General features: G+C 42.5%; 2 protein-coding genes across 2 annotated transcripts in view; both read right to left on the bottom strand.

Annotated features, from left to right (window-relative positions):
- The window catches only part of LOC137215567 (androgen-binding protein homolog), a 55,180-nt gene that overhangs the window by 18,232 nt on the left and 20,889 nt on the right, over nucleotides 1–16,059 (bottom strand).
- Nucleotides 10,620–15,809, bottom strand: LOC137215537 (zinc finger protein 773-like). The gene is given in 3 exon segments (XM_067720880.1): nucleotides 10,620–12,178; nucleotides 12,180–12,454; nucleotides 15,804–15,809. Coding segments are annotated over 3 exon segments (519 nt in total). The 3' UTR covers nucleotides 10,620–11,940.

Raw genomic sequence — 16,059 nt, forward strand, 5'->3', positions numbered from 1 at the left:
AGCCAAAACAATCTTGTACAAGAACAAAGCTGATGGCATCATACTTCTTGATTTCAAAATACACTACAAAGCTATACTAATAAAAACAGTATAGGGCTTCCCTGGTGGCGCAATGGTTGAAAGTCTGTCTGCCGATGCAGGGGACACGGGTTCATGCCCTGGTCCGGGAAGATCCCACATGCCGCGGAGCAGCTGGGCCCATGAGCCAGAGCCTGTGCTCCGCAACGGGAGAGGCCACAACAGTGAGAGGCCCGTGTACCACAAAAAACAAACAAACAAAAAAAACAGTATAGTTCTGGAATTAAAACAGACACATAGATTAAAGGAACAGAATAGAGAGCCCAGAAATAAAGGTATGCATTTACAGGCAACTGATCTTTGCCAGTGGTGCCAAGAACACAAAATGGCAAAAGGACAGACTCTTCAATAAATGGTGTTGGGAAAACGTGCAGAAAGAGGAAGTTTCACACAATATAAAAAATCAGTTCCAGTATATAACCTGTATATAATGGAATATTATTCAGCCTTAAGGACTAAGGAAATCCTTCCATTTGCTACAACATGGATGAAACAGGAGGACATTTAGTTAAGTGAAATAAGCCAGAATGAGAAAGATAAATACTGTATATGTTGAATCTAAAAAAATCAAAACTTATAAAAGAAGGGGGTAGAATTGTGGTTGCCAGGTGCTGGAGTTTGGCGGTAATGAAGACATAATGGTCAAAGGTACAGTTTCAGTTATGCAGTATGAATAACTACTAGAGATCTAATGTACACGATGGTGACTATAGTTAATAATATTGTGTACTTGAAAGTTGCTAAGAGTAAAGCTTAAGTGTTCTCACCACACACTTAAATGGTAACTATGTGAGATGAGGGAAATATTAGCTTGATTTTGTAAACATTTCACATGTATACATATATCAAAACATCACATTGTACACCTTAAATATACAAAATTTTTATCAATTATACCTCAATAAACCTGGGGAAAAAAGATAAAATAGCCCAATGCAGAGAACAGAATGGTGGATTCCAGGGGCTTAGAAATGGGGTGATGTTGGTCAAAGGGTACAGAGTTTCAGATATACAAGATAAGTAAGTTCTGGAGATCTACTGTAGAAACAAACACAAACCCCTAAACATAAGACCTGAAACTGTAAAACTCCTAAAGAAAAAGGGGGATAGATTCACAACATTAGTCTAGACAATGATTTCACTGATATGACACCAAAAGCATGGGTGACAAAAGCAAAAATAGTCAAGTGGGACTACTTCAAACTAAAGTTCTATACAGCAAAGGAAACAATCAATAGAATGAAAAGGCAACCTCCAGAATAGGAGAAAATATTTGCAAATCATATATCTGATAAGAGGTTAATATCCAAAATATATACAGAGCAACAGTTTTTAAAAATTAGTAACTTGATTTAAAAATTAGCTAAAGACTTGAATAGATATTTCTCCAAAGAAGACATACAAATGGCCAACAGGTATATATGAAAAGGTACTCAACATAACTAATTGTCAGGGAAATACAAATAAAAACTACAAGGAGATATCACCTCACAAATGACAGGATGACTATTATCAAAAAAACCACAAGACAAGAAGTGCTGGTGAGCTGGTGAGGATGTGGAGAAATTGAAACCCTTGTACACTGTTGGCGGGAATTCAAAGTGTTGGAGCAGCTATGGAAAACAATGTGGAGGTTCCTCAAAAAAGTAAAAATAGAACTACCATACAATCCAGCAATCCTGCTTCTGGGTATTTATCCCAAAGGGTCAAAATCAGGGTATTGAGATATCTTCACTCTCATGTTCATTATAGCATTATTCACAATATTCAAGATGTGAAAACAACCTATTGACAGATGAATGGATAAAGAAAATATACATATATGCAATATAATTTTATAATATATATTACTATATTATATATAACATATATTAGATATTTAGCCTATCACATTTTTTAGGCTGGATAATACTATATTAAATATATAAATGTATATATAAGTATGTAAATATTTCTTTTATATATAAAATACAGAATATTCAGCCTCAGAAAATAAGCAAATTCTGCAGTATGTGCCAACATGGATGAACCTTGAGAATATTATGCTAAGTGAAATAAGCCAATCACAGAAAAACAAGCTACATGACTCCACTATTGTATGAGGTATCTAAAAGAGTCAAATTCATACAATCATAGAGTGTAACCATGGTTGCCAAAGGCTGAGGGGAGGGGGAAATGAAGAGTTACTAATCAATGAGCATAAAGTTTCAGTTCATCAAGATGAATGAATTCTTGAGATCTACTATATATATCATTGTACCTAGAGCCAACAATACTGTCTTATGCAGTTTAAAATTTGTTAAGAGTTAAAAATTTGTTAAGGTGTATCTCATGTTAAATAGTCTTACCACAATATGCTTTTAAATTTTAAGTAAGTAAATAAATATTTCAACAGACATTGATAATGTCTCCTTGGGGCAACACAGTCACCTGTTGAGAACCACTTCATTTTTAAAAAAGTGTATCAAAAATTTTTTGATAAAATGCAATATTAAAGAAGACCTAAGTGAGGGGCTTCCCTGGTGGCGCAGTGGTTGGGAGCCCGCCTGCCGATGCAGGGGACACGGGTTCGTGCCCTGGTGCGGGAGGATCCCACATGCCACGGAGCAGCTGGGCCCGTGAGCCATGGCCGCTGAGCCTGCCCGTCCGGAGCCTGTGCTCCGCAACAGGAGAGGCCACAACGGGGAGAGGCCCAAGTATTAAAAAAAAAAAAAAAAAAAGACCTAAGTCAATACCTTAAGAGGCAGAAAAAGGAATGTGGAAAGAATATATGTGACATGAACACAAGGCAAGGTAGCCTCAGAGAGTGGCAGCATTTGGATCAAAATATTTCCGGGATGACACAGGATGACGACTTGTATTTTCAGAGTGGGCACAGGGGTGCCCCTCAGCACGACCAGCCTCATGAGTGGCTCCCAGGGTATTAAGCTTCTCCCCAGTAAGTCAGGGAGGATGGAGCTCAGACTGGCTCCCAGAAGTGCACTGGCTTCCTCTATTTGCTGGATCTTTAATCTCTTGCTAATACCTTTGTTCCTATGAAAGTAGTACATTGAACAGCCAAAGCTTAAGTGTAATAATAAATTATGGGTATGTTCCTTACTCTTTCCAGACAGATTTCTAAGCCCTCTACTTACAGTTATAGTTTCTACAATTGACTATGTGTTTGGGCCCCATCGTCTGGGGTAGTGTCACCATGGTCTTCGTCCTACATAGGTTGAAGCCATGAGTCCAATCCAGTCACAAAAAAACAGCCCTTCCCCCAGTCCTAACCATGAAACCAGAGCCACACACATCATGTTATACCTAGTGAGGTGTTGTTTCCTTTTCCTCACCCTCTTTCATTTTGACTGTTTAGAGGACTCTATTGTTATTTTAGGCCAGTGAGTGGTGAACATATCTTGTTTGTTGCTTCATGTTTCTCAACATTTGGCCCTTTTTTTTTTTTTTTTTTGCGGTACACAGGCCTCTCACTGTGGTGGCCTCTCCCGTTGCGGAGCACAGGCTCCGGACGCGCAGGCTCAGCGGCCATGGCTCACGGGCCCAGCTGCTCCACGGCATGTGGGATCTTCCCGGACTGGGGCACGAACCCGTGTCCCCTGCATCGGCAGGCGGACTCCCAACCACTGCACCACCAGGGAAGCCCACATTTGGCCCTTTTATAGTCATTGTCGGTGATACCCATGTCTCTCAGTTTTGCTTTGCTTCCTGGACAGTGAAACTGTAACTGTATGACTCTGTTCTCTAAAGGGCATTCAATCATTCTTTCCATCATCTGTTAATATTTAGGAGTTTCAGATTCTCCCTAGGAATCTGTGATTCAATGAATAGTGGATGGAGAAATAATGTCCCAGAACTCATAAATCCTATAACAGATGTACATGCTAACATTATGCATATAATTAATTATATAAAGATTACTCAAATTAACTATACTAGGTTCTTCAATGAAGAAATCCACGAAATTCTGAAATAGTGTGGTAGAGGAAACTTTTTTGTTTGGAGATCTGAAAGAAGCCTCTCACTATGAAAGTTTGATGGATTTTCTAAGCATAGTTCAGGTGCTTCTGACATTAGGACAACCAACTGGAGGAATCTCATGGAAGTCTTGTGCAGCCTCAGGGTAATGGTAGAAATCTGATGTTTTGAGAATAGAGACATGGGTAGGACAGCACGATATGAAACTGGAAAAAAAATCGACAGATGGTTCTGGATAGGCACTTGGGACAGACCAAGAATTCTGAAGTTTGTCTTAAGAAAAATTATAGGCTAATGAAGGGGTCCAATCAGGTAAGTAAAAATGAATTTTACTGCCATGCACATGTGCAGGGCTAGCCTTTCCTTCTGTGCACTTACACACTGCCTGCCTGAAACCTGTCAATAGCCTCCATTGCTTTGTGCACACCTGTAGCAAGATCCTGCAGCTACCGAAGGGCATGCCAACAGCCAGGGCCCCCACAGTTGCTTGTAGGCCTGAATTAGGCCCTATCTCCTGTTCCAGGCCACACCACTGGGCTTACTTACAACTAGCCTCCTGAAGTGCACTGTCTGGCCCAAACCCCCATTGCTGGCCTACAGTGCTGTGGCACATGGCTGGGGAGATCCTGCAGCCACAGTAGTGCATGTCAACAGCCAGGGCCTCCACAGCTCATTGTGGCCTCAGATTTGACCCTATCTCATGTCACTGACCTGCACTCCTGGATTCACCTTCAGCTAACCCCTCTAGCTGTGTGCCTGCATACCCCCAGCCTAACTCTTAACCCCAGGCCTCTACTACATGCACCCATGGCAAGACACAACAGCCCTGGTTGTGCACACTGCCAGTGCACTCACAGTTGACCCTGGCCTTTACAGTTGACCCTGGCCCCCACTGCTACGCATGTGTCTGGAACTGGCCCCTGACAGTTTACATGCACCTACAGCTGGCCCCCACAGGTGAGCATATACACACCACCAGCTCTGGCTACCACTGCTCCATGCCTTGTTCCCTAGCCACTGGACCTGGTGGTGCTGCTGAGGACCCCAAAAATCCTTGCAGCCTCTGTGGACCCCCTACATCACTCACCAATGACCATGAAGTTGCTGATGCCTTGTACCCCAGCAGCCTAAGCCAGAGTCACCACTCCCACCCAGACCCAGAGACAACACACATATTCACACTTCATGCCTTGCAGCACTAGAACCAGGGTCTCAACATGTTCCAGCATGCCTCCACCTGCAGGTGAAGTTCCTTCCTTCCCAAAGTCAGTCCATAAAGTCTGGAAGAAGTGATTTCTTCTTCAAATGGACAGACACCCATGCAAAGCTACAGAGATCATGAAAAATCAGGGAAACATGATACCACCGAAGGAACACAGTAAACATCCTATAACTGACTCACACAAAAAAGGCACTACATGAATTACCTGACAATTCAAAATAGTTGATGTAAAGATGCTCAGAGAGCTACAAGAGAACAGCTAAACAGTTTAACAAAATCAGGAAAACAATACAAGAACAAAATGAGAAGTTCAACAAAGATAGAGAGCTTTAAATAAAAAGACCAAACAGTTTTGGAGCTGAATAATACAACGATTGAACTGAAGAATTCAATAGAGAGCTTTAACATCAAAATAGCATAAGGAGAAGAAAGAACTGGTGAGCTCAAAGGCAGATTATTTTAAATTATCCTATCAGAAAGAGAAAGAGAAAAAAAGAATAAAAAAGGATGAAGAAGAAGATTGAGAACTACAGAACGTATGGGATACCACTAAGAGAAACAATCTTTGCATCATTGGAATACCAGAAGAAGAGAGAGAGAAAGAAAGACTCTTTAAAAGAAATAATGTCTAGGGGCTTCCCTGGTGGCACAGTGGTTGAGAGTCTGCCTGCCGATGCAGGGGACACGGGTTCGTGCCCCGGTCCGGGAAGATCCCACATGCCGCGGAGCAGCTGGGCCCATGAGCCATGGCCGCTGAGCCTGTGCATCCGGAGCCTGTGCTCCGCAATGGGAGAGGCCACAACAGTGAGAGGCCTGCGTACCACAAAGAAAAAAAAAAAAAAAAAAAGAAATGTCTTGAGAGCTTCCCAAACCTGGGGAGAGATACTGACATCCAAGTTCATGAAGCTAATAGGTAAACCAAAACATTTCACTCTAAAACAGTCATCTCCAAAATACCATAAAATTGTGTAACATCAAAGACTAAGTGAGAATTTTCAAAGCATGAAGAGAAAAAAATTTTCTCTCATATTAAGGAACCCCCAGGGACTTCCCTGGTGGTCCAGTGGCTGGGACTCCACACTCCCAATGCAGGGGGCCTGGATTCTACCCCTGGTCGGGGAACTAGATCCCACATGCCGCAACTAAGAGTTCTCATACCACAACTGAAGATCCCACATGCCACCAGTAAAAGATCCCACACGCCACAACTTAGGATCCCACATGCTGCAAAGAAGACCCCGCACACAGCAAGGATTCCGTGTGCCTCGGCTAGGACCTGGTGCAGCCAAATATAGATAGATAGATAGATATTTTTAAAAGGATATAACACTTAAAAAAAGGAACCCCCATAAGTCTATCAGTGATATCTAAGCAGAATTTTTCAGCCCAGGAGATAATGAGATGATATATTCAAAGTGCTGAAAGAAAAAAACTGTCAACCAAGAATACTTTACCCAGCAAAACTGTCCTGCAGAAATAAAGGTAAGATAGACTTTCCCAAAAAAAGAAAAGCTGAGGGAGTTCATGACCACTAGAACTGCCTTACAAGAACTGCTGAAATGAATTCTTCAAGCTGAAACAAAAAGTTGCTAAGTAGAAACAGAAAAACATATGAAAATAGTATTACACACTGGTAAAGGTAAATATATAGTTAAAAGTCACAATACTCTAATATTGTATCATGGTGGTGTGTTAAACACTTAACTGTAGTATAAAGGTTACATGACAGAAGCATTAAAAATAGCTATAGCTACAAAAATTTGGTAATGGATACACAATATTAAAAGATACAAATTGTGACATCAAAAGCATAATGATGGTTGGGTGGAGTAAAAGGGTAGAGTTTTTTTATGCGATCAAAGTTAAGTTGTCATTGGCTTAAAACAGACTGTTACAGCAATAAGATATTTCACATAACACTCAAGGTAACAAAATAAAGACTTATAGTAGATAAACACAAGATAAAGGGACTCAAAGTATACCACTACAGAAAATCATAAATTCACAAAGGATGGCAACAGAGAAGAAAAAAGAAACAAAGGGACTACAATACAGCCAGAAAACAATTGCAAGCAAGATGGCAATTGCAAGTCCCTATCAATAATTACTTAAATATAAATGTATTAAATTCTGTAATCAAGAGACACAGAATGGCTGAGTGGATAAAAAGAAAAATCAAGATCCAACTAGGTGCTGCAGAGAGGAGATTCACTTCATCTTCAGGGACACACATAGGCTCAAAGTGAAGACATGGAAAAGGATATTCCATGCAAATGAAAACTAAAAGACAGCACAGGTAACTATGCTTGTATCAGACAAAACAGACCTTAATTCAAAAAGTTTAACAGCAAAGAAGTTAATTATGTAATAGTAAACAGTTCATTCATTAAGCAGATATAATAACTGTAAATATATATGCACCCAACATTGGAGAACCTAAATGTATTAGGCAAATAGTAACAGACTGAAGAGAGTAATAGACAACAATACAATAATAGAAGGGGACTTCAACCCTACTTTCAACAGTGAATAGAAAATCCAGAGAGAAAATCAGTAACAAAACATTGGACTTGAACTATACACATGGAATGTGTATACACAAGTGTACATGGAATGTTCTCCAGGATAGATAATATGTTAGGTCATAAAACAAGTTTCAACAAATTCAAAAAGATTGAAATCACACCAAGTACCTTTTCTAAACACAAAGGTATCGACTAGAAATCAATAACAGAAAACTGGAAAGTTCAAAAACATGTGGAAGTTAAACATATAATCTAAAATAACCAAAGACGAAAACAAAAGGGAAATTTGAAAAAATACCTTGAAACAGAAGAAAATAAAAACACAACATACCAAAACTAAGGGATGCAGCAAAAGCAGTGCTAAGAGGGAACTTTATAGTGAGTAATGCCTGCATTAGAAAAAAGATCTCAAATAAACAATCTAACTTTTCAACTCTAAGAACTAGAAAAAGAACAAACTAAACCCAAAGTTAGCAAAAGGAAGGAGATAAAGAACAGAGTGAATATGTAAAATACAGAAACAATGGAGAATCAATGAAACCAAGAGTCAATTTTTTTGAAAGATAAAACTGACAAACTTTTACGCAGACTTAACAAGGAAAAAAGGAAGAGGACTCAAATTAATTAAAAATGATTGAGGAGGGCTTCCCTGGTGGCACAGTGGTTGAGAGTCCGCCTGCCGATGCAGGGGACATGGGTTCGTGCCCCAGTCCGGGAAGATCCCACATGCCGCAGAGTGGCTAGGCCCATGAGCCATGGCCGCTGAGCCTGTGCGTCCAGAGCCTGTGCTCCACAACGGGAGAGGCCACAACAGTGACAGGCCTGTGTACCGCAAAAAAATAATAATAAAAATAAATAAAACTCATATGGAAATGCAAAGGATTCAGAATAGCAAGAAGAAATTTGAAAAAGAAGTACAAAGTTGAAGGACTGCATTACATGATTTCAAGACATATTATAAAATTATATTAAGACTAAGATATTTGCAAAAATATAGATGAAAAAAGTACAGAAAAAGAGTAGCACATATAAGAGCAACTGATTTTTGAGAAATGTGTAAAGGCAATTTAGTGGAGAAAAGATAGTTCTTTCAACAAATGTTGTGAAGCAACTGAATATCATTTTTTTTTAAAGAACTCTGACTCCAAACCTTACACAGTGCATTATAATTGACTCAAAATGGATTATAAACCTAAAACTGAAAACCTCCATTAGGGAGCATAAGAGAGAATCTTCTTACTATGGGTTAGACAAAGACTTTTTACATACAATCCAAACACATGTTCAATAAAATGAAAAAAACAATATATTGGACTTTATTTTATCAACATTACAATTTTCTGCCATAGGAAAACTGTTAAGAGAATGAAAAACCAAGCCACAGGCTAGAAAACTGTACTGGCAAATCTCATACTTAATTAAGGACTTGAATCTAGAATTTAAGAAATCTGAAAAATCAGTAATACATCAGAAAAAGATTTTAATAGGCAAAAGATCTGAACAAACACTTAACCAAAGAAAACAGAGGGATGGTAGTAAGCACATGTAAAAATTCTAAACACTGGCCATTAGGGAAATACAAAATAAAGTCACAGAGAAATACCACTACACACCTAAGGAAAATGGCTACAATCAAAAACACTGACCACACCAAGTGCTGGTAAGAATATAGAGCAAATAAAACTCTCATACACTGCGGGTGGGAATGTAAAATGGTATAACCACCTTGGAACAGTTTGTCAGTTTATAAAAAGATATACATCCACTTACTCTTTGACTCAGTGTATTTATCACGTTCTTTATTTTCTGTATTTTTTTATGTTTTGACATCTTAAAAAGCTTGCTGGAGAGACCACCCCTCCCAGGACTATCCCATTCTTGAGACAGCAAAGGGTTTAGCCAAAAGTATGTCTCTAATGTACAAACCAACTGATCCAAATCTATAGCCCCAACCACCAAGTCACACACAAAGCCAATATTTCCCCTGCCCTAAATCAACACAAGGCCAGGTACCAGACAATCTGAGACCAGTTCTCTAGTCCAAAACCTGCTGTCATTATTCAAACTAGCCAATCCTAAGCTGTTTACTCTGCCTTGCTCCTCCCACAAAAACCCCAATAAAGGCTGTGGCCTCTGCCTTCCCCTCACTCTTTTCTGCCTCCTGACCAACAGTGGTGATCTCCATGTAGCCCTATGTGTCCTTTCCCTTGGGAAATGTAATAATATCTTTCAATGGTATTAACATCTCTGTGTTAGCACTCAGTCACTGCATAAGTTAAAATGCTGTGGTCACAAATGAGACATTCAAGCCTTTTACTCCTAAGTATTGGAACATGAACAAAAAAAAGAACAAAGAGCATCACTCATCATCCAGGTACACAGGGGTTAAGCCACAACCCACTGCAGTCACCACCAGCAGTGTACCTTGAGGGGAATTCAGGATGAAAAAACAGGATGAGTCACTCTGTGCTTTGGATAAATGGTCCCCTAGATAATTAGATGCATATCTCAGGAAGAACTTTAGTGACCCCAGATTCTTGCATCTTCTCATATATAGAAAAGCACTAAAATCATTAACTTGAGATATCTGTTCTTTGTGATTAGCAGTAATCTTTTACCAAGATGTATGCTTGACTACATGTATTTCCTAGCCAAAAAATTCATATATATACTGGCTCCACCCCTACGTTTTTGGAGCAGTTCCTCAGAGCTGTCTCCTGGGCTACAGTCCTCAGTAAGACCCTGAATAAAACTTAAACTCACAACTCTTATGTTGTGTTTTTCTTTAAGTTGACAAACCCAAGAGAAAGCCTAGTACATGAATGTTCATAGCAGCTTTATTTGCAGTAACTCCAAACTAGTATCAATCCAAATGTCCATTAAAAGATTAATAGAAAAACAAATTGTGATATATCCATCAAGTAAATACTACTCTCTAATGAGGCAAATAAAGTACCCATACATGCAACATGGAGAAATCTGAAAATAATTATGATATGTGGAGGAAAAAAAGGCAAAAAAGAGTAAACATCTTGTTATTCCATTTATACAAAATTCTAGAATTGGAAGTTTTTAGTGAAAGACATGAGAATGGGGAGCTAGGGCGGGAGGACAGGAGGGATTATAAAGGAGGATAAGGTAACTTGGAGGGTGAGGAATTTGTTAAATATCATTAAACCATATATGTATAATGCCCATACATGACAAAACATCACATTTTACACTTTAAATATACACAGTTTACTGCCCATCAATTATATCTCAATCCAGCTTTCAAAAAATCTGGATCTCCTGCTTCTCTTGAAGAACTGGAATATTTGACAAACATATTGACTTGACCATAACTATTCTCAGCCCTCTGGTGGGACACCCCTACTTCAATGGAAGGAAAGAATAACAAGCAATAAAGACTGTGAGTCACAAAAGTCACATTCTTGGACTACAATATCTCTCTTCTCTCAGTCTCCATTTTCTTGCCTGTCTAACAGTGGCTTTGAGGTAAACAGCCCAAGTAGCCCCAGGAATCCAGAAAGCTTTAAGATTATTTGCTCTGCCGGTGACCCTTGTCCATAGAAGAAATGTAAATCTAGAAGTACTGAGAATATCTGTACATGCTCATCCCTCATAGCTTTAGTGAGCAGAATATTTCTGGAAGCACTTCAGATGGGGTACATCCTCTTTAGCTCGCTCCCCCCAACTCTAATCACACCCAGTGTGTGAATGTAATTATGCCTCCAATGACCTTAGACCACTCATGATTTCCTCCAGAGAAGGGGAGAGTACAGAGGTCTGCCTTCCCTGGGCACACTGGGTAACCTGATGCACATTAGCCAGAAGGCAGAGGCGAGATGGCTTCTGCCACAGGTACTGGCAGTGATTTAACTCAGGCAAGGGCCTTGAGCAGGTCAAACTGCATTACAGGTCCTGAGAGCTTCCCACATAACTGGCACTCATAGGAAATCTCCCCACTGTGGACGTTCAGATGTGTGAGATACAACTTTCGGTTGATGGCTACTTTATAAAGACTACTGTCAGAACTTCTCCCTGGTGTCATTCCCGTTGACCAAGCAAACACCCTGCACTGCAGAGGCCTTTCTCCAGTTTGAACTTTCTGGTAACAAATGAGGAAAGGCCACTAGCTTAAGGCTTTTTTACAATGTGACTTCTCTGATGTTTAATGAGGCTGGACTTGTGGCTAAAGAATGTCCCACATTCACTGCATTCATAAGGCCATTCTCCAGTGTGTAGTCTCTGGTGTTGAACAAGTGTGGGTTTAAGGCAGAAGGGTTGCCCACATTCGTTGCACTCAGAAGGTTTTTTGCCAGTGTGAACTCTCTGGTGTAAAATGAGGCTGGATCTTTGGCTAAAAAAATTCCCATTTTATGCACTCGTATGGCTTTTCACCAGTGTGAACTCTCTGGTGTACAATAAGGCCAGAACTTTGGCTAAAGGATTTCCTACATTCAGTGCACTTACAAGGCCTTTCTCCAGTGTGGGTTCTTTGGTGCCAAACAAGTGTGATTTTGTGGCTAAAGAATTTTCCACATTCACTACACTTATAAAGTCTTGCCCCAGTGTGAATTCTCTGATGTTCAATAAGGCCAGAGCTTCGCCTAAAGCATTTCCCACATTCACTACATGCATAAGTCTTTCTCTAGTGTGGATTTTCTGGTGCTGGACAAGTCTGGCTAAAGGCTTTACCACATTCACTACACTCATGAGATCTTTCTCCAGTGTGAATTTTCTGATGTTGAACAAGTCTGTGTCTATAGCTGAAGGCTTTCCCACATTTGCTGCATTCATAAGGCCTTGCTCCACTGTGAACTCTCTGGTGTACAATAAGGCTGGAGTTATGGCTAAACAGTTTCCCATATTTGCTGCACTCATAGGCCTTTCTCCAGTGTAGACTCTCTGGTGTTGAACAAGTGTTTGCTGCTATAGGCTTTCCCACATTTACTGTATTCATAAGGCCTTTTTCCAGTGTGAACTTTCTTATGCCAAACAAGGTGGGAACTTCTGCTGTAGGCTTTCCCACATTCACTGCGCCCATAAGGCCTTACACCCATGTGAACTCTCTGCTGTACCATAAGTCTAGAGTTGTGCCTAAAGAATTTTCCACATTCAACGCACTGATAAGGTCTTTCTCCAGTGTTAACTCTTTGGTGTTCAACGAACTTATTTTTGTGGCTAAAGGCTTTCCCACATTCACCTATCATGCCCTTCTCCATTGCGAAAAGTCTCCCTGCATTCAATGCTTCTAGGTGAATTCCCCTTGCTGTGAGTGTTCTGGCGCTGGAGAAGGCCCAAGCTGGGCAGGAGGTCCTTCCTACAATCCCCACACATAAAGGGATTCTCTGACATGTGGACTCTGCAATTCTTAACAAACAAAAGCCAGTCCTCAACCCTTCTGAGGTGTTTCTCTCCACTGTGCTGCTTCTGTTGCTGGTGAATGCTTACACTGAACCAGAGTTGTTTCACACATGCTGCACACGTGCAGTTTCTGCCTGGGGTATATTCCCTGCTGCTGAGACAGGTACAAAATGTCTTTCAAGACTGGGCCACACATCCCACAAGAGTAGGCCTTTTGGGTGGTTGGACCTGCCTTGGGAGTCCTGAGTTGTAACACGCCTTGAGAAAGTGCCTCCTCATCCTTCATTCAAAACCAACAATCTGAAAGCATGCAGCCTCTGGTGGGAGGGGGCAGCCCTATCACAAATGTACTTCTTACAAACCCAGGAATTAGTACATAGGACTGTTGGAAGGACAAAGGGGCTGAAGTGAAGTAAGAAAGGGTCTGCTGTGCAGTTCTGAGCCTGGCAAGATCACACAATGGGGAGGTCTACTATGGGCAAGGAAACAGGTGGGATGCAGTACAGGAAGAAGAGGCTGGGTCTCCCAACTCACTTCTCTGCAAATGGCTTTCAGCAGGGGCTTGTCTGCTAGTGACATGAGCACTGAACAAAAGGGGAAATCAACTGCAACCAAGTAGCTGGTGTTCATGTACTGCTTAGAATATGTCTACATCTCACCAATACATTATGTGTAGCTCAATGTTGGAGAGCCCTTCTGAGGGAGCCGTGGAGAGGAACAGGGGAGACCTGAAGGCCAGACAGGCATGGATTAGCCCTGGCCAGAAGTCAGATTAGAAATGATAAAGGGGCAAATTGTCAACAATGGAGATTAAAAGATAGAAGTAAATTATGGCCCCTGACCTTGGCATGAAAACAACAATGGGCACCAGAGAGGTTCCTGGTGTGATGTGAACCCAGCCCTGACATGAAGCCATCCCTCAGGTCCCACCTCCCAAGGCCAGTCCCCCTCCAGGGCCCTCTTGCTATGGCTGGAGTCAGGCCTGCCCTGTCAGGCACCCACATCTCTCCCTGCAACTCCAGTTGGGCAACTACATGGAACCTGGAAGACACAAGTCCTAAGTGAAAGACAAGGCAGGTGAGTAGACAACACTGGTGCAGAGCAACCCACCCCATGAACACAGGGAAAAAAACTAATGTTACAAAAAGAAACCTGGAGGAGTATCTCATAGGAACAGCCCAGTGGTCCCCACAAGTAGTGACCATGTTGGTGCCTGCAATTCCTGGCACAGTCAGGCATGAGGAAATGCCAGCTGGAGGGAAGGGGGCAGACCTGGGGCAGAGAGTTGCAATATATCTGGACAGTCACTCTGCTAGGGTGACCAAGTCTTTGGGATCCACTGGTTTCATTGCAGACTTCCTACTCCCATATCCTTCCCTGAAAGGCTTCAGGGATGCTGAAGGGTTGCTTGGGAGAGGATGGGAAAGTACACTCAGCCAAGCCTGGCACCCACGGCACCTATGAAAGAAGACACAGGAAGGGAGCAATGTCCACAGTCTGGCTGTGAAGGAAAGAGTGGCCCCTGGAGAAACAAGGAAGGAAAGAAACCAGTCAAAGACACTCGGCTGAGTGTGAAGGACTCACCCAGTGAGGCTACAAGTGCAAAATTCTCCAACATCACATCATGGTACAGGAGCCTCTGAGTCCCTCAAGAAGCTCCCACTCCTCCTGAGACAAGTCCACAGCCACATCCTCAAAGGTTACAGTGCCCTACCATGATGGGGAAGGCAACGTCCCTGAGCAGCCTCTCTCCCCAGGACCCTCAGTTAGTCCCCCAGACATCCACTCCCTGCCCCCACTCCTCTCCAGCTCCAAAACTCAGGATATACGAGGCCCAGATGCCACTGGTGCCAGCATTCTCCTTCCTATTGATCAATGTGCCATCCCACATCCACGATAGGCATGTGGGCAAATAAATGCCATCCAAGCACTGGGTATGGCATGAAAGTCTCCACCTCCACTCTTGCCAGCAAGTTCCACAAGGGTTCCCAGATCATGCCTCCCAGACACACCAAACATGGGCTCAGTTTTCTTCCTTTAAGCTGCTGGGAGCAAGTCCCTGGGACCTTCAGTTCTCACTCTCCCCACTGAGCGCACCACTCCATTGACAACACCTCCCCCACATTTCCAACCCCCCACCAACACTGCTACCTCCTCCACCTCAGCCCACACCAAAGGCATCTCCCTGGCCTCCCCACATGCCACTCTGCACAAGGCATCTGGAAAGTGCTTGCCAAACGCAGTTACGATCCACCTGCCCAGAGCCCTGATGGCCCACGCTGGCAGGGGAAGCCCCAGCCCTGCTTTAAAGGCCTCTCCACCACGCCCTTTCCTTGCTTCAGCTTCAGCCACCTAGAACCACATGCAGGTGCCACATACTTTAAATTCTCTTTACTGCTGTGTTACACATGCTGTCCCTTCACCAGTCTCAGCCTTCCTCTTTCCAGTCAAGCCTCATTCAAAACCCAGAACCTCCCATCCCCCAGCCCAGGCCCAGCTACTCTCCCAGCTGACCCATTTGCCCCTGAGCTTATCTGCCAGCCTAAGTGAAACCCTGCAGGCCTCACCAAAGGTCACAAAACTCTAGCGTGCTTTTAGAGGGGGAGTAGGCCTCGGCCTCACTGCCATCTCACCTCCATTACTGCTATGCTCCCACATCCACCTCATGTGCACTCCCCCTTGGAAGCCTTGGTCCCCTACCAGACCCACCTCTCCTCCACACCTACCTCCTCCCGCACGGCCGCTACTCTCCCTCATCTGCCTTTGTGATGTGCACCAGCCCCATTCAGGTGCTCAAGAGAGAGGCCCAGTCCTCCAATCTGGCCCTCCTCTTCCTTGTCCCCTAACAACACCGTCACCATGATCTGAAGACTCCCCCTACTAAATGAC

The sequence above is a fragment of the Pseudorca crassidens genome, chromosome 20 (genome assembly GCF_039906515.1).
Source record: "Pseudorca crassidens isolate mPseCra1 chromosome 20, mPseCra1.hap1, whole genome shotgun sequence".
Taxonomy (NCBI): Eukaryota; Metazoa; Chordata; class Mammalia; order Artiodactyla; family Delphinidae; genus Pseudorca; species Pseudorca crassidens.